At 43.0% G+C, this 21,409-nt stretch overlaps 1 protein-coding gene across 1 annotated transcript in view; it reads left to right on the top strand.

The window, feature by feature from the left end:
• Window positions 1-251: 251 nt before the first annotated feature.
• LOC133974919 (astrotactin-2-like) overlaps window positions 252-21,409 on the top strand; it is a 249,798-nt gene continuing 228,640 nt past the window's right edge. Inside the window, exon 1 of the mRNA XM_062412735.1 lies at window positions 252-822. Within this exon, the coding sequence (XP_062268719.1) occupies window positions 402-822 (421 nt within the window). The 5' untranslated portion in view covers window positions 252-401. The remainder of the gene's footprint in view (window positions 823-21,409) is intronic.

Raw genomic sequence — 21,409 nt, 5'->3', positions numbered from 1 at the left:
GTTCTAGTAGTTTTCATCAACTTAAATGAAGGCAAATGTTTTATTTCTTTACACAATTATCGGAATGATAAAATGTCCAAAAGCTGTGATTTATATTGTCACACCACAAACACATTTAAGGAGGAACACGTGCTCGCAGCCACACTAGAGGGGGAGATAACGACCCAACACGCTGACTCCACCTCACATCCGTGTTTAAAAGGGAAGCACGTGCTGATCGAGTGTCGTCCCGCGGTGTGAACACGGATGGATGTGCGCGCGGAGCCGAGAGATGTCATCCTCACTACACCTGTGCTGCCGCCTCCTGGACGGACGCGACTCCTTCGCAGCGACTCAACTCTAAGTGAACGGACGCTGTATGAGCCCCGCTCAAAGCGAGGGAACCACACACACGGAGCGGGATGGCGAGGACAGTGCAGCCGCACCTCGGCGCCCTTCTCCCCGCGGTGCTCTTACTAGCGGCCGCCGCGTCCGTCCTGGGGACCAGAGGCGGCGCGGCGCCCGACGACGAGAGGGCGACGAAGGAGAGCGACGCGGAGGCGCCGTGTGAGGTGAAGACCGTCACCGTGTCGACCCTGCCCGTGCTCCGGGAGAACGAGTTCAGCTTCACCGGCGGAGCCTCGGGGAGCGTGGCCGGAGGAGGGGGCGCCGCCGGAGCAGGTGGTGCCGCGGGCGGCGGAGTTGGAACTGGAGGAGGAGGTGCGGGCGCATCGGGAGGAGGGGGGGAGTCCCGGCTCCTGTTATTCGTTAGGACGGACCTACCTGGGCGAATCTCCGTAATGGATGATCTTGACAACACAGCTCTCCCCTACTTCACACTGGGTAAGAACTGCGGTGGCCCCGTGCCTCCCCCTCCATGTTGAGAGCCGGTCCACTGAGCTGCACGTTTGTGCGCAGAGGGGAACCAGGCGCACTCCACACGGGCTGGACGCGTTCCATTCCCCGAACCCTGCCTCCATGCGCCTCGGTGCGGGTGCGATCACCTGTCCCTCGCTTCCATTGAAACTCTAACGTCCAGCCTGCATGACACCAACAACCCAACATGTCATTTCAAGGATCTATTTGCAGTAGTCTCTATTGGAAACACTGCTGCTCTGAACTAGGCAGCACTCGTGTTTAATTGACATTTCACCCCCACTCTCTCTCTCTCTCTCTCTCTCTCTCTCTCTCTCTCTCTCTCTCTCTCTCTCTCTCTCTCTCTCTCTCTCTCTCTCTCTCTCTCCCTCTCCTCACTTACCCTCCTCTCTGCTTTTTCCTATTTTGTGGTTTAATGTGATTATAGCTTAAAATTTCATGCACACAGTAAGACCGGTGCTCCAATCAAGGAATGCAATTTGGCCCCTGCAAAGATGGGCATGAAATTGGCAATTTATTCTCACTGTATTGATGCCTCGCTGGTGGTATTATAACTTTCACCGGATGAAATACTCGTCCGGAGTTTGCCAACGCTGTCAACACTCGGCCGCGGCAGCTATTGAGTAAAACAATCCATCCCCCTGTTTCTTTTCCTTCCTTGTTCCTTCCTTGTGTGCGTGTTTAGTCACACGTGCCCGAGTGAATCATAACGGCACAACACTTGGATCTGACAGGTCATTTGAAGTTTCTCTGAGAAAGCCGCTTGTAAAAAAACGATCCAGGGAATAGCATCACTCCGCCTTCACAACAGCCAGAAAGGGGATATTTGTAAGAGGAGCAGACTATGCATGAAGGGAGCTTGCTTACATGGAGCGATGTGCCCCCTTTGATGTGTGAGCCAGGCAACTGTTTCTCCGACTGTGCACCGGTGCAGACGGTTTGGGGCACACGTTTTGATTTGTTGAATGCATTAAGCCATGCGTGATAGCAAAAGTGCCGTGTGTTTTCCAGTCCCCCCCAGTCGGTTCGGGTGTTTTACTCTGTTGGCTCAGTGTGATAGAATACCTGTTTAGAAGACTTGTTGGAGGTTAGTGACGTGAGGGAGTGGAGAAAATCCGCGATCATGCCCCATTACTTCAATTTTCTTCTTCCTCCTTCTTTCCCTGCATTCCCTGGTCTTAATTCCATCCCCTGTATGGATAGTGCCAACTCGACTGGCTGCGTTGAGGCGAAGGCGGACAGGCAGACAGGCGGAGGGGCCGGAGCATTAAGCTAGTAAATCACTTTCTATTCTCATTAAGGACAGCCGTTGACTGGTGAGAAAGGCCTCTCTGTCCTCCCAGTCAGCCAGCTAGCAAATTTGCTGCTTCACCCTTCCAGTGCGCGACTGCCCGCTGCGGAGGGAGGATGAGGCAAAAGGGGCTTTAATTGTTCCACGTGTGCAATAAACATCAGAAGCATGATGTGTGCTCTTTCATTCTCTTGGAAAAAACAGGTTGAGATACCAAATCGTTTTGAAATTACATGATGAAACAACATTAACCGAGGTGACCCCGGAACTCGTTACACTTACATTGGCTTTTGAAAAAAAAGGCTTTTTAACACATTTCAGCTGAATCAAAGACAAGTTTGACATTGAAGGCAGCGTAATGGAAAATGTGCTTGGCCACAAATGCTGTATTCAGTCAGTCCTTGAGAGAATTGCAGTCACGCTGGTTCGTGCAACTGACCATATTGTAAATATTAATAATCCCTCGAGTATAAGGGTATAGTAGTGACTCATAGGCTTTCCATTACGAAAGGGAAATTAGTGATTTTAAATATGAGTTTCTACTAGGAACCAAAACAACTCTGTGCCTTTCCTTCCTTATGTTTCCTGTCATATGCTTCCTTCTGTCCTCTTTGCAGTCTTGTCTTTATTTTTGTCATTTTCAAATCATGGCATGTTGATATTGCTGGATTTGTGTCATGACAACCATGCACCAGAAGCAAATGGTGATGTGAAAACTCTGACATGTATTATGATATGTTGTAATGGCAGCTGGTTCGGTTGGGGTTCGGCTGTTTACTCGTCCTGTGATGTGATGGGAGATTTCTGATTGGCGGTTTCAGACTCTGGACTTTTGATGTCACCTTTTGCTTTTGTTGTGTTCGGTATTCAACATCACAATCCATTAGGTCATCCTCAAAGCTTTTTGTTTCTTGAGAGGGGGGGGGGGGGGGGGGGGAGAATTAGTTGCAGAGTTCTTCTTGTCAAATGAAATGTGGCACCCGGCCTCATAAATACACACGTTGTGTTGTTGATTTAGTAGAACCAAATGAACAAGCTGAATTACACACACAGTGAATTTGTATCATCAGACTTTCATTTGCTGCATCAATATTCCTCCCTATCGTTTTTCTCTTTCCCTATTAGAATTCAGATGCTGCAGGAATCTCAAGCCTCTTCTAAACATACACAGATGTTGTGTAGTCATTTTCTATTTGTTTAATTTAAAATTTTGATCTTTTTAATTCACTAAACAGTGTCTAGTGGCTGTGTGGTGTGTAGACCATGTCGTATCAAGGCAGGCACCCAACATTATCCTGTTCTGTTATTTGAATGTCAATTTTCGGAACCTTTCAGAAAGTAGCTGTTTTTAAGACATGCACAGAAGTCCAGACATTTCTGAGATTTAACCAAAAGGGGCTACGAAGGGTCTGTGAACTAGAAGACCAAGTCAGTTGCTCCAAACATTTTCTTGAACCTGCCAGTCCCCCAGTAAAATGTCCCAGTGAGCCCATGTGAGAATACAGCAGGGAAACGACTAAAAAGAAACAATATAAACGATATAACGTCACAATGCTGTCGAGAAAAACCTGCTTTCTGCAGCGTAGTGTACAACTCCTGAGGTCGACCCTCGCCGTGATGTTTTGATATTTTCCTGTTGTTTTGAATGTGTCTGACCCAGAGAATCTCCTGCTGCTCTCCTCATATGTGAAAAGGCAAACGTATTCCAGAGTTCATGTCTAAAAATGGCTTCACGGTGACAGAAAAAGATAAATGGCTTAAACAACACATCAGCTGCTCCCCGCAATAGTTGCATAAGTAAAAAAACGTATACAAAGCTAAATTGGCCCAAAGCTGCCAGAGTCTCATTACACTGAAGGAACCTGCTTGTCCCCCCCCCCCCCCCCCCCCCCTTTATTTAGTGAAGGATATTTGTGACCTTTTCATGCACAGAATAATTCAATTGGCTTTTTTTTCCCCAGCAGCAGATTAACACATTCCCATTTCTTTCTGTATTTGCTCTCTGCTTTGCTTTGACGCGTACCACCGGTGAGTCATCAGTCGGTGTTTAACGCTCGACCGACCTGTAGAGTTACAAACCAGGCTTCAGGTCCTTTCACAGAGATCGATGTCTCGCTCCTTTTTGGATAACTACGTTCAGCCCTCATTTTCTGAACGGAGGGGAAATCACACCACATAGATTTGAAAATACCGGGGCACTGCTTTATTAGCAGACTGTCGTCCAGACCATAATGAGCATATAGTCTCGTGTCTCATTTGACGATACTGTCAGATGTCCGATCGCATTTGGCTGGAGTGCGACAGTGGGTGCGGCCGTGTTAATGCGAGTGTCTGCTGCTGACTGACTCGGGAATGAAGTAAAAAAAATTGTTTGGCAAATTCCTTGTGCCTGACTGATCAATGCTTGGCCGGCTGAGTGGTGGAGTTTCCCCACTGGCTGTTGATCTTTCAAAAAGAGTCGGTGCCAACTGTTATAACCTCATCATGGGGATGTTGAAAGACCTGACGCAATTTTTCCAAAAATAACAGAGGGACCAATAAAGCTAGGTTTTGGATACATTTAAATAATTTTCTGTGGAAGAGAGTCGCCAGATATAAGTTGGCGTGAGGTTCGGCTTTCCCTCCACAGGGACACCTCTCTGTGGCACAGCTGACATGGTCATGACTTAGGTTCTAACTTTCTCTGTGAGGAATCATTTTACATGTAAATAAAGTGACTGTCTTTATCTTATGTACTGTGTATGCTGATATGTTTTAGACAATGTTGTGATTATACAACAAGTGTTTTAGCAGCGCAGAGCAGCAGCCTGCAAATGGCTCGGGTTGTATTTCATACGCCTTCTTTTGTGTAACGATTGAAACACAAAAACATGTAAATGAAAACAGCACAATGACATTATGAGCGGACCAATTCATGTTTACGCACATTAAGCTAAATAGTGTTGGGAATTAAGGCACTATACTTTTGTTTAATCAATGATCATACTTAAAGAATCTCCTACCCTAGGATTGGCTAGTGTACCTAGCAGAGATTAGGTTACACCGCTCCTTCATTTTTTTCAAATGAAGGAGAATTTTTTCATCTTTCCTCATCCCGCACAAAACATTTCAACAATTTCGGCTTTGACTGATTCACCCTTTTGTAAAGTGACATCTAATATCACAGCTCCTCACGTGTCCTCAATTTGCACACACTGATCATTCAGCCATACAGCAGGTTTTGACCTAGTCTTGTTGAACAGACGTCAGAGGTTAGGGAAGGGGGGGGAAAGGACAGCGAGTCCCCTTCCCAGTGTGGCCTGTCCGCTCAGGTTTGATTTATTACTACATGTGTCGCATGGAGAATGGATGAGCAGAGGAAACAAACCGAGCTTCTTCCCTTCCCTCCCTCGCCACCTCCATATTTCATTTTCTCCTGTTCTTTTCTCCACCTACACCTGCTTTGGGTGATGTGCATTGGATTTGCTGACGTTTTATTGTTGGTTGTGTGCGTGTATGTTGGGAAAAAAAGGTTTTGTGATTACATTCGAGGAATTAAGTGTTTAACTTTAGGGCTTCGGCGCTTGCACTTCAACGTGGTTTTTCTTTGCAAATGGCAAGTCAGTGTTTGCAATGCATGTTTTGAGCATCACACTTAGAAATTCTGGGGAGCGGTTACTACGCTGCTACGCTTTGTCACACCAGATAATTTTCTTTGCTCCTTTTAAGTGACGCGGGGCTGGCTGGAAATCGATGCGTTTAGCAACATGGCTGACTCGGTAAACACCTCATTAGGAGTCCACCTTTTTGAAAACATTCAGGCACTTTAACGCAGGGGTCGAACCCATTCAAATGTCCCCACGTCATTTATCGCCTCTGTCCATTGGTATCGCACAAAAATTGTCATGCTGCTGATTTCCCACAGCATCCTATTCTTAGTTTTGTGAGCATCTTGTAAAGCTCTCGCACATCAACTGGCCTTTTCCTCGCTCTCTCAGTCTCCCCTCTCTGTCCTGCTGTATCTTTCTAAGTAGGAGTTACAGCAAACCCATGCTCGCTTAGAGATGGGAGATTAAAGGCAACAGTGGTAAAGTGGAAAAAAAAACCTGCTAGTACCGGAGCACTCTGTTCCCTGTGGCACAGAGCATGTACACACCGCGCCGCAGCTCCGTCTAATGTCAAGGGGCCGAGCTTAGCACTGCAGGACAAGCAATGAAGAGGGGGGCAAAGGTCGTCCGGGGGGGGGGGGGCCTGGGAGTTATTACATGGTGTGGAGAGCTGAGATGGAGGTGGGAGTCGTCCTGCTGCATGAGATTTTGTGAGTTTCCTTGGGAGTACCATAAACAATCCTATCCAGCTGATGTATTGCGGGTGCTGTAAAGAGACCGTCGCAGCTGAGATCCACGATGGGGCCTGTGCAGTTCATCAAATGGCCTGTTTGCTATCATTTGACCTCCTATAATAGACCTACAGGAGGCCGTCTTTCAAAATGAATCTGTCCCATCCGTGGTGTGCATTCTCTGGCTGGCCAGTCCTCCTAGCAAAATTGCCTAAACCTGCTTTTTGTCTAATTGACATTATTGGTTTTAGTATTATTATTTCTCATAGTTGTTAACTTGGTCTTAAATCTTTGAAGGGTGAATTACTCATCAATTTCATTCAGGTCGGTGACGCCTCCTTACTGTTTACGGATGCTTTCAGTCATATTTGGCTGTTCAATACCAATAATTGATTTTTTTTTTTTTTTTGTGTGTGTGCTGACTCATCTCCGCCTGGGACTGGGTCAGTATATACCCTGCAGACAGGGCAAGCTAATGGACAGGATGACATGAGATAGTGGGAATTTACCACTATCTCATGGGAATGCAAACAGGACTCACTCAGCAACTACCTGTGGTAAAGTTGCTGCAGAAGAAAAAAAACAGATTGCTCGATTTGAATTGTCGACTCCCCGATGGCAAAGCTTTTGGAAGTGTTGCACTTAATTCGAGATTCTGTTAACTTCTGTGTCCAAGCAGTCAAACTGGAAATGTCTATGTTCCTTTTGGTAACATTTGATTTTAGATCAATTAAGGAATAATCCAGAAAATTCCAAAACATTAAAACCTTCTTGGTTACATCTGGCCCTGGGGCGATAACAGTCATTCTAGTGACATATCTTATTGTAGTCTAAAAACCCTAAATGCTGGTTTGTTTGTAGTCTGCGTACAAAACGGAGTGTTATAGAATAGCATACAATCTTCTGTATGAGGGCTTCACCTCACTGAATGGGGAAAGCTCCAAGCTGATCTGTCAGGCAGAGAGTGAAGACTCCTGCTCATTTAGCTTAATGGTGATGGACCTAAGTGACGTCTTTTTGAAAGGTTGAGTGTATTGTGGTCGCCTGGCTGGTTGCTCTTCTTTGCGGAAACTTTGGAATGCTTTGTTCCACCACCGGCGCGTGTTCCCCTTCCTTGTGGCAGTGGTCGACAGCTCTGATCTCAAGATAATCATTTGATCATTAGCATCGCTGAGAGGCGCGTTGTGCTCGTCTTTGACGGGACGAACAAAGAAGTTTATGTAAATGTCCCTGATGAATGCACACGCTCGGTTTTCCTTGACTCTCTTTTTCTGATTTATGCAAAGCAACAACGTGCACAATTGTTAATACATTTGCCCCTGTTTTATTAATTGGGAAAGGAGATCAAAGATAATGTTTGGCTAATGGGTGTATAGCAAATTCAGTAGCTCTTGGTTTTGCTTTTGCCCCTCTTTGTTTATTGAGCCAACGTTGTGTGTTGTTTTAAAATGAGTCAGCTAAGATGCATTCGCTTTGGTGATTTACCATAAATATGTATATATCCTGATAAAGTGTTTGTCCTTCCTTTATACATAAACATGAGATTTGCGCTCTGTTGTGTTGTGCATCAAACAAGTTGGGGGTCTACTTATGCATTTGTATATTTCATGTGAAACCTAATGGCTGATTCTGATAACTGAAATCGGAGCTGAATATGCTGGTTGTCAAATGCATTGTAGCTAATGTTGCCATTTCCTTTTACATGGCGTCTCCTCTATGCCTTTTTAAAAGCTTTCAATATAAGGCCGGGGCTCTCACCAGTATTATCATGACTCCTATCATGAAACCAGTATTTTTAAGCATCAGCATTAAAATGAACAGCTACTCATAAGAGTTTTGATCTATGATCTATGTCACAGTTCTTGTGAGGATCCATCTACCTTGCCCCACTCAAGCTTTATGTGGCTGTGAGGCAACACACTCCAAGAGAACTCCTCTTAATATGTTAAGCTGGGATAGTATGGACTGAAGAAGCACAGTTTGGATGTTGTATCCAACAAGAGGGAATGTTTCAAGCGGATCCCCAAAAGATTCCTAACGTCTCTGCTTGTGTACTGTAGAGGGGCTTTCCAGTCCGTACACTGAATCTATAATGTGACACTGATTTATAAAAGCAATTCCATTTAGTTGCTCTTTTTTTTGCTCCTTGGGCTCCTCTGGTGTGTCCCCTTCCACATAATAGAAGGCCCCATGTGGCAAAACCCGTGTAATGCATTTGCTCCCTTAGTAAAACACGTTTTATAATGCAAGCCAGACATTTAGTGCTCAGGGATTTGGGGTGAGATCTATCAACTTGCACGCGGTATCTTTAAATACAAGCGTGATATGTAGCCGTGCTGAATATTTCACCGATTGAGTTTGAGTTTGCCAACATCTACTTGAGGTCGTCATCTGTGCACAGTATTGCAATTGCATCAAACGAATGTAGTTTACTGCAAGAGGAACTAACGTGACCTTTCAAAACAAAGCTCCGGTTTGATTGATTAGAAGACAGGAAGTGAAAGGGCAGGTTAATTGGCAAAAAACACACTGAACGCATTGAACCCAAATTTAGAAAAACGACAAAAAGGAGAAAATTACAGGTTTTCATCTGGTTTGTGCAGCTGATTAACAAACGGCCATCTGTCTGCATCTTTCTTATAACAAGTAATTTGGATTTACTAGATTTCATATCTAACCCTTAATAGAAAAATAGAGGCTGTATTCTAAAAGTCAATTTCTATCATTCGCTTGTGTGATTTGATTTGTTCTGTGGAGTTCATGCTGAGTTCAGCAGTCTGGGGGGGAGGGGGAGTATATCTTTTTTTGTTCTCTCCACAGCTTCCATCAGAATGTGATTTTTCTCTCCAGGTATTTCTCTATTAAGTTTGGCAGATCGATACCGATGTGCACCATCCTGATGAATTTGAGAATGTACAAAACGACTATTGATGCCAAGTGTATTTAGGGAAGGTTCATTTGTGAATGGGGATTGGAATAATAGTTGATAGATAAAGAAGGTTACCTGGGAATTTTCTCCATTGACTTTCTCCATTCACACTGGCACATTTGGACGCAGAGAAAACCTCAGTTTATTAAAAGATTTACTTTGATTTCCTTCGGGGTGGCCCAACTCATCAGTTGAAACTGCGTCAAAACAAACCTGAGAGAAATAGACCTTCATTGACTATTTCCTTTTGAGAATCAGCAGCTTCACGTGTTGGTTTGTCTTCGTCTCAGTGATCCCGGCAGCTGGAGTGTCTGAGACATTAGTGTTTCAATGATAATTTAACTGCCAATTTCCCCTTCATAGGGTACACATGTACCACTACTAATAAAAGACAAGAAGGAACACATTATAGAGAAGTATTAAGTCCACCCCTGACTGTGCATCTAAATGAAACACAACTAGTTTGTGTGTGTGTGTGTGTGTGAGGGGGTGGGGGGGAAATAGACCCTGATGTTTGCCTCTCGATCTGCTGTGTATGTGCTCACGTTTGAAATTCTGCTAGGAAGCTGCAGTATTGCACAGAAACCTTCAACCCTCTTGCGAGTGCTATCAGGCCGCTCAAGAGCAGGTGGAGTTTCCTTCGCCCGGGCAAAGCCCCCCCCGGTTGTGTGCAGGGTCTGACTTATCTTGCAAGAGTTGTAATGAAACTGCTGCAAACCCGACGCCGATACTCGGCTTGCCAGTCAGTAGCAGAGCGCTCCGTGCGAACTCTCTGTGTGACACATGAGAAGCGTTTTGACGAATGCCAGCGCCGCTCACATCTTTGCAGAGTCCTTCTTTTAAAGCTGCTGGGATTCTTTGTAGATCGTTTATGGACGTGCAAAACTTTTAAGGCTTTTCATGCATAATTAATTTAGTGGATATCAAAGGATCAGTCATCGGCACGAGCAATTTACTTTCAAAGCCTTTTCTCTCTTTAGCTTTCACTTCTTTCCAATAACAGGAAGTGCAACAAAGACCAATCCAATCTTTGCTGAATTGAAAGGAATCGGCCAAAAATAGCCTGCAATGTGTTTCGCTCCATTGTATAGCTTCATTTGACCATTTTATTCCCACTTTCAAGGATAAGCATTTTATCCTTAAACCTTCATATATTTTTCAATTATACATTGGCTTGGGGTGGGTGATTTCAAATGTAACCAAGGGTCCTTTGCTTAAAATCATATTCAATATTCGAGGTGGTGCACGGTTGGGTTCTTTAAATTGCAATCTGCAAAACACCTCCCCCGCTGCTCTGCTATAATCAACATCTACAAGGAACAAGGTGGAATTGAGTCGGAATCAAACTGTCAGTGGAATGTATGGTTTACCTGCAACATGGCTCAGTGGGAGTCGCCAGTAAATGTCCTCCTACTGGTTGACAGGTTGGATTTCCAGACCAGGGATCATGAAAGCCCGGGTGGGCTCTGTCTGGGCTCTTTTTTATTTATTTATTTTCCCTGCTAACACAAGACTGTGCCCTGCGTTTCAATAGTTTCAGGGTTTCGGCTCATTTCATCTTGAGATACGGCTCCAACCAAAATGTGTTTTTCTTCGCCGTTTGTCATCTTTACCTGCAGAAGGCTACAGCTTCTCTTCGTCGAACCAATTTTGTCTATTAGTTCATTATCGCCCTGGCAGTGTCGTTAAACGGTCTCTTATAACCTAGTTAATGGAATTATTGAAATCGCATAAGGTTCTTATTTTTGCAAACATGAAAAGCAGTGTGCGGTGTTTGAAAGGGGAGAGGGAGACTCATTGTTCACATAAGCTGATCACAATGATGTTTAAGACCCATAAAATTTGATTCCCAACAGAATATGCTCTGCACCTTGGAAGAGCGCCAGCTCCGCACAGCCCGCCGCCGTCACATCCCCGTGGTTCCTACAAAAGATTTTTTAAACCTTTTATCTGTGCTGGTGTGTTCGCACCTATTTGCATTCCCTCCATGCCGTACAAGCTCCGAGATTTCCTTTCAGATAAAGAATTTGCACCATTAATCTCCTCTCGACTGATGGCTTCCCTTTTTCCCCCCACTTTTTTTTTTAATGCTCCGTCATGCACATCTATCCGAGTCCCTCCTGGAGTTGGCTTTATCTGCACAGGGACACATGTTTATAAGTCTTCCTTCTACCCCCCCCCCCCCCCCCTCCGTTTGTCCCCCTGGATAATATTAGCCCATTGATTTTAGACATCAAAACACTTTTCCCCTACTCTAATCAGTAAGACGTAACAAAACATCAGGATCGACCTCAGGTAATGTGGATGTTGTGATCCACCGTTGTGTGTTTGTAAGATAATGGCAGATTTCTTTTTTTACAAAGAAACTAATTTGTGAGAACCACAAAGAAGATCGTACAAAGCAGTAGTTTCGCTAACGGGGGTTCTTTTTATAACGGCATCTCTATAACACGAGTGTCTCGGCTCCGAATTGCTGTTGTTATCGAGCATCCGCACGGGGTCATGGATACTTTCTGTGCAATCCTTGGTACATGTTGAATGAAGCTTTCGGCTGTGAGCTTTAATAAATAACACGCATTATGTGTCCATGCCGTGAACTCCACATTTTCTATTCACAGTTTTTAAGATATGTCTCGGTCACATTTAATCTTTATTTTTTTATATATACACAATCCATGAACATGAATAGAGGTGAATCCAGACCAACTACACACTTCTGATTAGCCTTGGGGTTGGAAAAATGGACATAAGGCCTCACACATTGTGTACTTATACAGAGGAAGCTCTTTGGTATGTCACGGCTGTTTCCCTCTCGCCTCCACTCCGAGGCACAGCACACTGCATTTTTTTTTTTTCAGGTATTTTGTCTGACTCTGGATTAGCTCTGATCTAACAGCAATTACCCTCAGAAGTGGAACACAACGTGCTCGCCCGAGGTCACTGGTAGGCGATGAGTCTGAAGTTCAGACTATTGCGGAGAGCATTGCCAAGGTGAACCATCGGCACATATTGATTTTCAGCCCTTTATTTTATGACGGCTTTGTGCTTGTTTATCCGTGAAATCTTTCAGCATATTAAAGTCCTCGGCCCATCATCATCTATCGAATGATCCTAGGTATATCCGTCTGTGTCTCGCATATATCGCAAACCATTAATCTTATCGCTTCCCCACTTGGTATGGGCAAGGGTCCAATCAATGCAATGTGCTCGATATTAATACAAATTGAAAAACTCAGCGGGTAAGGACCGGGTTATCAGGACGATGAAAATAATAACCAGTGATTCTCCAGTTCAAGCTTCTGCAGACTGAGTCAGGCAGCCGGTCTGCACTCGTTGCATCTCAAACACTGCAGGTCACTTTTTCCAGTCTGCACCCTGCATTACCACAGGCCGAGCAAACGGCCCATTCCAAACGAACACTTTACCAGTCGTTGAAATGTGAGACTGTTTGTGGAGCTGTACAGATTTAAAGCTATTTGATTAAGACCCCACACGGATACCATTTAATATAATGCAGTGGTGCATAGACCCTCGTGCTGTTAAAACAAGTGTTGATAGCTCACACGAATAGGCATGTAGACATATCTTCTTCCCATCTGTTTCTCAGGTTTACACATTCAAAGGGAGTCTGAAAAGCACATGCAGCATGTCTGGCTTTAACGTTAATGCCACCTCCTCTAAATAAATCAATCACACTTCAAGCAAAGCGGGAGAGAAACAGCGAGGTCTGGAGCCAATTCTCGGTAGCTGCTCTCCAAAGGAGTGAATATGTAGATGAAGATTACAGTGGGAAGGTTGGGGGTTTCTCCTCTAGAGGCAGATCAGGGTTTATACTCCTGCTATGTTCTGGTTCCAAAAAAAAAAAGTGGGGCACCCTGAGGACCTTTTGTCATCTCAGGGGAAACACAGTGGGTTTGTGGGGGGGCTAACTTGAGTCTGCCCAGGCAAGTGGATAAAGCTCATACTCGTATAGCTCGTAGCTGCACTCACAGGACTGGAGTTACATCTAAGGAAACACCAATGATGTTGACATTTTAGTGGATTTATCAAAGAACAATCAACAGGTTTAGGGTTAATTAAAAAAAAAATGATTGCTGTTCCCTTTGTCACCATTAAGATGGACCTAACTACAGTTTCCTTTTTTGATAAAAATAAATTGAGGGCGGCTGTTGTGTCACTACCAGCTCTTTTCCTGAAATGGGTTTACATCTCTGTGTCTGTACGATCCCTGAAGGCAGCCAGATATCTGTGTGATTTGATTTTGTTGATACCCACGGCCAGAGGGCACAACTCATATTCTGAAGCTGCTTTTGCTGTGGCTGTAAACGTGTCTTCATTTCTACTGTAAATCACAAGTTTCCCAGACAGTTTCCTGCTTCTCATTTAAGTAGGAAAAGCCAATCTTATCTAATTGTTTTTTGTAAACTCTATTTTACGCACTTGCTACTAGAAGCATGGAATTGTGTCAATTTGTGCAATTGTAGCTCATTTGCTAAATTGTGAACCTGAGCTGCAGTTCGAGCATGGGATGCAACATGATAAAGAAATCGCTTCTCAGTGTCTCCACTGTTCAAACGAATGAGTCAGAGAATGAAAGGTTAATCGTTACTAAGTCAATTTTCTAGCTCCTCTCCAAACTGTTTGAACAAGTTATTTCAGTTAAGGTAGATGAAATAATAAAACTGTTAAATTAATATTTGTTTGGCTTTTAGCTCAATGTTACAATACAAACGGATACATCTTTGTGTCTCTGTGTATTTCTTTTCTTCAGAGATTTACAGATTCTGAGAACCAAATACACTACTGTGGAATCTTGTAACTTGATGACATTGTGTGTAGATATTGTAATTAATGCCCCAGCCTATATGATTAAAGTTAAAACCAGTTACTGTACACGTAGCAGAACACAGAGCAAAGTATCCGACAATATATTTAAACATCATTTACAAATTATTCACGTAAAACCTGCTTTTGTTTTTAGAGAAATACTTTAAAATCAACAATTTCAAATAAGCACAATATACTTGAATATAAATGAAAATATCAAAAGTCAATGTACACAACAGCGGAGCTGAACGACCAAGTCAGCTAAATCTCCCTCACGTGGATCTTGAAGTGGAAGCTTTCGTTGTTTACTAAACTGGGAATAAATTGCACAATCTATACAGATATACTGTTATCTCTCACTCTTACTCTTGTCCACACACTCACCCACTCACTGTGCACACAACCTACTGACTAGTTGTATAACAGTAAATTGTCTCAAACTTCTCAGGTCTTGTGCAGAGGAACCTACACAGTGATAAAGAAAAGGGGAAATAAAAGATTTCACACTTGTGGACAGAGATGATCGGTGAGACAGCTTTGATTTGCGATGATAAATCACGGTGTACATCTGCTCCTCTACTTGCCGCCTCTTGACACTTGTGAAGTACTTCTCTGATGTCAAAGTACAGTTTCCACACGTCTACCTGGGTGCAACAATATGTTTTGAAACTGATCTCAGAACAGCGTAAGGTGAGCCAATAGTAACTTGACAAGCACACTCGTTTGTAGTGAGTCACCCGTCAAATATCACAGGTTTACTCGCGACGCGCAGGTTCACACTTTCCATAAAAAGGCTGTTCTCCTCTCCTCTTGACGAACTCCAGCCTTTTGTCGCGGGGACAAAGTCAAAAATGACAAGTGATAAATGGAACAGCCGCTAGTCGACACATTTAGTCCGGTCTCCAAAAATAGATGTTCGAGATTATGGGAATTAAGGCAATAGAAAATAGACATTTTGCTATGAGGGAGGCGAAGGGATCATTATATGTTGCTTTGTGTGCTCGGTGCCCTCCGCCCATTAGTGCAACCGTGTGATCACTGTTGTGTAACATGACCGCAATCAGGACAAATGCACTATTAACTCTGTAATGAGACAGCTCAACAAACAGAATTAATGGCTCCATTCAAAATGGCAAAGCCATCAACATTTAGTTAGGCTTGTAACAATGGCTGTCGGAGGACGATTACGCTGCCGTAACCGAATCAAAGACACAAATGTATGGATAGATTTTTTGGGGGGGATTTAGTTTTAACTTCAAGGCAACTTTGCACCTTTTTAAAGACTAATTTGAATAATATGGCTCTTAAAAAGGTTTCTTATGTCTTTGTGTATGTGATTTATTTTTTGTGTTCGTGAAGCACTTTATGAACTTAAAAAAAAAAAGTGATATATGACTATTTTTAAGTAAATCAGAAATTGGGACTTAACAGAAAAAAAATCCTGCATGTGACATTCTGCTTATATCTGCAGTTTCTGTAATAAAGCTTTGATATCAAAGGTTGAGGACAGAGCCTGAGTTTGTTTGTAATATAAATGCTAAAATGTGGGTCCTTATCCCCAGAAGACATTTGATTTGCCGTCATATGCACCACTTTTAATGTAAACATCAGGTCAATGATAAACTTAAGTTAAGGTGACAATAGTTGCCGGAATATTCAACATTAATAAACTCTCTGACAACCCGGTGATAGATTTATCCCTGAGCGCTTTCACGATTACATCCACTGATCTAATGGGATTTGCCAGACTGACAATTATGATGAAGTAGGCAAATGATTGTCAGGATGTTGCCACTCATCAGTCATATTAATTGCATTTATACGTCATTATTACAGCCTCCTAATGGACGGAGGCTGCTTTCAGACAGGCTCTCTCCTCCTTAACCTAATTGAGTTTGAGCCAATGTGTTTTCTCTGGATGTTAAACTGCAACACAGGAGCGTTTCCTGGTATCATCATGAAAACATCGCTTCTTCTGACTACTTATTAGGATTTGCCAGTGGATTTGAACAGGGCCTCTTGGTCTCCAACCCATTGATCCCCTGACCGTTGAAGGTTACATGGATTAAGAAAGCCAACCGACTATACAGGGATCCAAACAAACATATTTTTAGTGTATTGATTTTTGTTGTGCTTTCACCATAGTGCTGCCTCCCAGACTAAGCAAGGAAACATGGTGCTCTTCCTGTTGTACTGAGCTAACAATGAGATACCACCCAAACACAAAAAGAACGAGGAGGGATTGTTTTGAAAGTCGTGAGTGAAAGATTGGAAGCAGGCGTCATCACTCTGCCTTGCTTTAATATCTGTTGACTGTTAGACAGTGAGGATGAGGAAACTTATTAAAACCAAGAAGTTTTATATTTAATCATTAACACAATACTGCATGCTGTTAGCGTCTGGAAAGCCATGACTAATAGTGTTTTTCTGTTATGCCGCTGTGCCATTTAGAACTGGGGTTGCATTCCCGGTGCTGAGCCTGCTTGACTGGCAGAAGCCATTTGATTGGTCGCGAGGCCGTATCCCTGCTTAGGTCGGACAGATTCTTAATGATGTGTTGCGTGGTTTTATGGATCCCTCCCATGGGGATCAGCTAAGCTACCGTAATAAGCTGTCACCGAGGCAGAGCCGCCCATTAGAGCTCACTCGTGAATGTCCATATTTCCTCTGGACGTCGGAGGTGAGAAGAGCCGCCGTTATGTCACGATCACGATATGGCAAACCGTTAACCCCTTCAAGTCCAACAAGCTTGTAAAAATGGACTGCGGCTCGGAAATAATTTGACAAGCTACGAACGGTGCTTTGCCTTTTCTGATTATACGAAGGGCTCCGCAAAGTTTTGCCATTCGTTTTGCAACCTCCTGAGTGGAGAGGACTGAGAATACAAGAGGGGCTTTCAATCATGTCTTCGGCTTCTAGGGGTTGACAGGAAGACAACGCCGGAGAATAGACCTCCTTTATTCCTTATTGAGTCTATTTCTGTTCCTACCTTTGTTTTGTCTGACAAATGTCTTGCTCGTGGTGACTAAACTGTTGACATGCCACAGTTTTAATCAACAACAGTTAATAGAGGTTGTAATGTTGGAGTGACACCCTATTGTGCTGTTGTAGTTAACTGAGGCTTAATGTTGCTCTCATATCTCCTCTCCGATCCATATTTCGTGTCGGGGAAACATAAGGCTACGCTTGTTGTTTGTTTAGCATGGTGGGTGTGTAATTGCTCTTTCTCTGCCTCATGGGGTTTGTCTCCATGCTTCAAAGCAGACCTTGTTACCCTTTTCTTAGTCCCAGCACATCTTCAGTGTTTAGATTGTTTGTTTGTTGTTGACTATCTTGAGCCACTTGGCCTTTGGAAGCTGATTACAAACTTCCCATAGATGGACGTGGTACCTTCAAGGTTGGAGGGTAAAAATACAAATCAGCGTCCATCTGTTATATTCAACTTCAAGACACGGTAGCGTGCAGGTTGTGGGTTTGTGTTTAATACCACATCATTTGAATGGGCTTCATTCAAGTGACAGTCACAGCTCAGTGTTTGCACAAGGGTTAAAAAGGCTCATGGTGGTTGCAGGACCATTTCAAGGGACTTTGGGGATCCTGGGGTTTCTAGAGTTAAACAAAGCAAAGCTCCCCACTATCGAGACACACAATCCAAAAAGTAAACTACATCATGATCATAGAATTTAAAGGTTCAGTGTGTAGGATCTAGTGACATCTAGTGGTGAAGTTGCATGTTGCAGCTGTATACCCCTCCCCCCACTTCCCACTTCTAAACATGAAGGAGAACCTGTGGTTGTGTTCAGCATTCATAAAAACTCAAAAGGTTTGGTTTGTCCAGTTTGGGCTACTGTTAAAAACATGGCGTCTTCCTTAGAGAGGACCCACTCCCGATGTCAATATAAAGTATTTAAACATCATACATTTTAGATGATAAACTACTGAAAACATCCCTTAGGATAATTTTTTTTTCTCTACATTTGTTAATTTACAGTAAATGGTAGAACAGGGTATCCCTTCAGGGGTGAATCAAGGCAACCGTCTTAATACCCTTTATGTACTTGAGCAAAACATGTTCAAGTATATTTTGAAATCCATTGTGGTTTCATTGAAAAGCGAACACCCACAGTCAAGTCACTCCTACAGAAACTGCTTTTACTACAGAGACATTAATTGGATTTGTACCACAGGTGCATGTATCTAATCTCACTCTCAAGCGTACTATATTTAATGCCTTCAATTTTCCTGTGTGAAATATTCAAAATCCCCACAATGACGGGGAAAAGTGTATGCACACCAGTACTTTCTTATATGCTTAGCCCACACATGGTGCGTCTTCTGAAGCAGGGTGATATCTAGACAATCCAGAGACCACTACAGCGACCACTACAGCCAATCAGAATGTAGGACGGGGTAAAGGCAGTATAAGGAGGCGGAACCAGGAGAGATCAGACAAACCAGCCGGGGCTTTATCATGGTGAAAGATGATGCAGTGTGTGATCCGCTGTTGTATGAACTCTTAATCATGGCAAGTCGTTCAGTGTGAGCTGCACAACGACCCGACGACTATGAAAGTCATGTAGTCCGAAGTTGAACTTAAATGAACCCTGCTGCAACATAACAACGGTCAAAGACGATTATTTTAGTGTCTGAAATCGAATTTCTCACAATTATAGATACATGCTGAATTTGAGCATATATCTATAATTGCAGCGTCACTTATGTCACAGTATGACCTCTGTTATTGTTCAGTTTAATCCTTTTTTTTTTTGGTTGTAAAATCCAAAACACTAGTGTTCCTTGCAGGGGTGTTGCTTACCTCTACGAATATTTGTCTTTTTTCAAAAAGCAATTAAACTAAATAGGTCCGTATTTTTTTAACCCTCTGATCCGCCCTAATATTCAACTGCGGCTGGTGCCAAGCAGGGGACTGCCAAGTTTCTACACGGACATTTGTAATGCCAGCTTTTGTGTATATAACAGCTTCCCTTTTTGCGCTGTACATGGCTTCGGGGTTGCTGCATAATTTAGTGGTCTGGAGTGGTGACCTCGTCTAAGTAGGGACAAGAAGCATTTATTATACTCTGAGGTTTTTTCTTTATTTCATACGGCCGGTGGGAGTTTATGACTTTCTTCCTTAACAAGCCCCATTTTCAAAAAAAGATGATGATTGATCACTGATCCAACAAAAGCTTATACACATATTTATTTTATGTCTCTTTTTTTATCCCCACCTTGAGATGTTAATTCCTCCCAGTTGAGCATTTGCTGCCTATTATATTCTATTTTAGGTCCTAAGGCCTCTCCCTTATTAAAAATACAGTTCGAAAACAAATTTAAGCTTTTGAAACAAATTTAACTGATAATATCATAGCTACATAACATAACAACATCTATATAGCCCCTTTTAAATTGGCACTGGCAAAACACACTGGACCCATGTATATTTAGCAGCGGACAGATCTGCCAACACAATTCATTTCAGCTCTGCTTAGCCGTCCTGTCTGAAACCATTTGAACACAGGACTTCTCTAACTCACTTTAGCAGATGCAGTTTCAGCACTCGAGATCTCCTTCAGTGGAGAGACGGAGGGAACAGAAAGTCAGCACTTCTGACAAAACAGCTCGTGTTTCACTTGGCAATAAAACCAAAACAAGATTATCAGGAGAAACGGCCCCCCCAAAAAATCGAGACCAATCAAATGAGAACATTTCAGAATCAAATGAGAAAATTCCAGAATCAAATAAGAGCATTTTCTTGCCATAACTGCGTCTCACACGGCCTTGCAGCTCATTTTTTGAGATTCACATGTATTCCATTGAGACTATGTACAGTCATGCGAGTCTTTTACACCAAAGACATGGTTTATTTTTCAAGTTAGTCATATTTTTAATGTCGGGATGTTTCCGATTTCTGTCGGATCATATTCGGTTATTAAAGAGGAATTTTCAATTTCTTTTCATATTCTGTCGACTATTGAGCGGTCAAATTCAAATCTCGATCAGGGTTTAGTGGCAGGACATTCAGAGTGATGCTGAAATTTAAGCAAAAGACAGATTTATTCTCTCTGATTTGCCCTGGTTGGATTTACAATCCGAAACCGAGAGAAAACTAACTGAGCTCGACCTGAACATGATAATTATTCAGCTTTTTTTTGTTTCTGAACCAAGTGGGAGCTGAATATTTCCCCCATTACAAGCAAGTACAGTGTAAAAATCAAGTAGATCAAGATCAGGTAGATAGCCAAGCCAATGTGACGTAACCCAAGCTATTATTTAAAGTTTTTTTCCGAAACTGGCCCTGTGGATACCTGGTTTGGGTCGGGTATCCACATCTTGGTCCACAGCTGCTTGTTCTCTTTGCGAACATCTTCCCCGATCTAACAGGACAAATTTACATCCTGGAAAGATTTTTCTCCAGAGGATGCCATGAAACCATGGAGTCCTAACTCCTGACCTACTCCTGGGGACTGAAATATCCTCAAAAGTAGCCGCAGAGTGACTTAATAATACGAGTCCTTGACTTTCAAGGGACAATAATGACGTTTTTGGGGTTATATTTTCCAATTGAGATTTCCATCTTTAAATAAACTACGCCTGTACCCAACTAAAATGAGGGTGAATTACATCTCATTAGCTTTGCTCAAAAAAGAGAAAATGGCCCCTTCTCCAAGGAGCACCATTGTGTACGGTGAATTATCCAAAGGATCGAAGCCATTGTGTTTTATAAGAGACATTGCTTTTGAGTTTTTCCCGTAATACCTCTTCAGCGCTGTGAGCATCAGAAAATTAATTTCAGTCATTGGCCTGGTCGATTTCTCAACAAAGAGGCAGAACTCTGCAGGGCTTCGTACCACAAAGCGAGTAAATATGTTTTTTTTGTGTGATTTAGGTTAAGTGATCCTTTAAGCCGTCCTCATTCGGAGGATTTTGGCCTGTAACTGTGCTCAGGTTTATTTAAAACCTTCGCTTCTCTGCTCTCCCCCATCAGGAAATTGGGCCATTGACTCTACCACACATGGATTTGACATGTTTTTCTTTCTTTCTCTGACACACACACTCACATACGTGTGTGTCTGTGGTGTACTATCTCATCGTTTTTTTTATGGAGACAATTCAAGGATGGTTGTGTGTGTTCATGACAGTGAAACTCATGACCATTATCTGTCAGTTTGTCAGAGCCTTGCCCAAT

Source organism: Platichthys flesus, chromosome 19 (assembly GCF_949316205.1).
Source record: "Platichthys flesus chromosome 19, fPlaFle2.1, whole genome shotgun sequence".
Lineage (NCBI taxonomy): Eukaryota > Metazoa > Chordata > Actinopteri > Pleuronectiformes > Pleuronectidae > Platichthys > Platichthys flesus.
The sequence above is the reverse complement of the archived record's forward strand: the minus strand, read 5'-3'. Positions and strand labels throughout refer to the sequence as shown.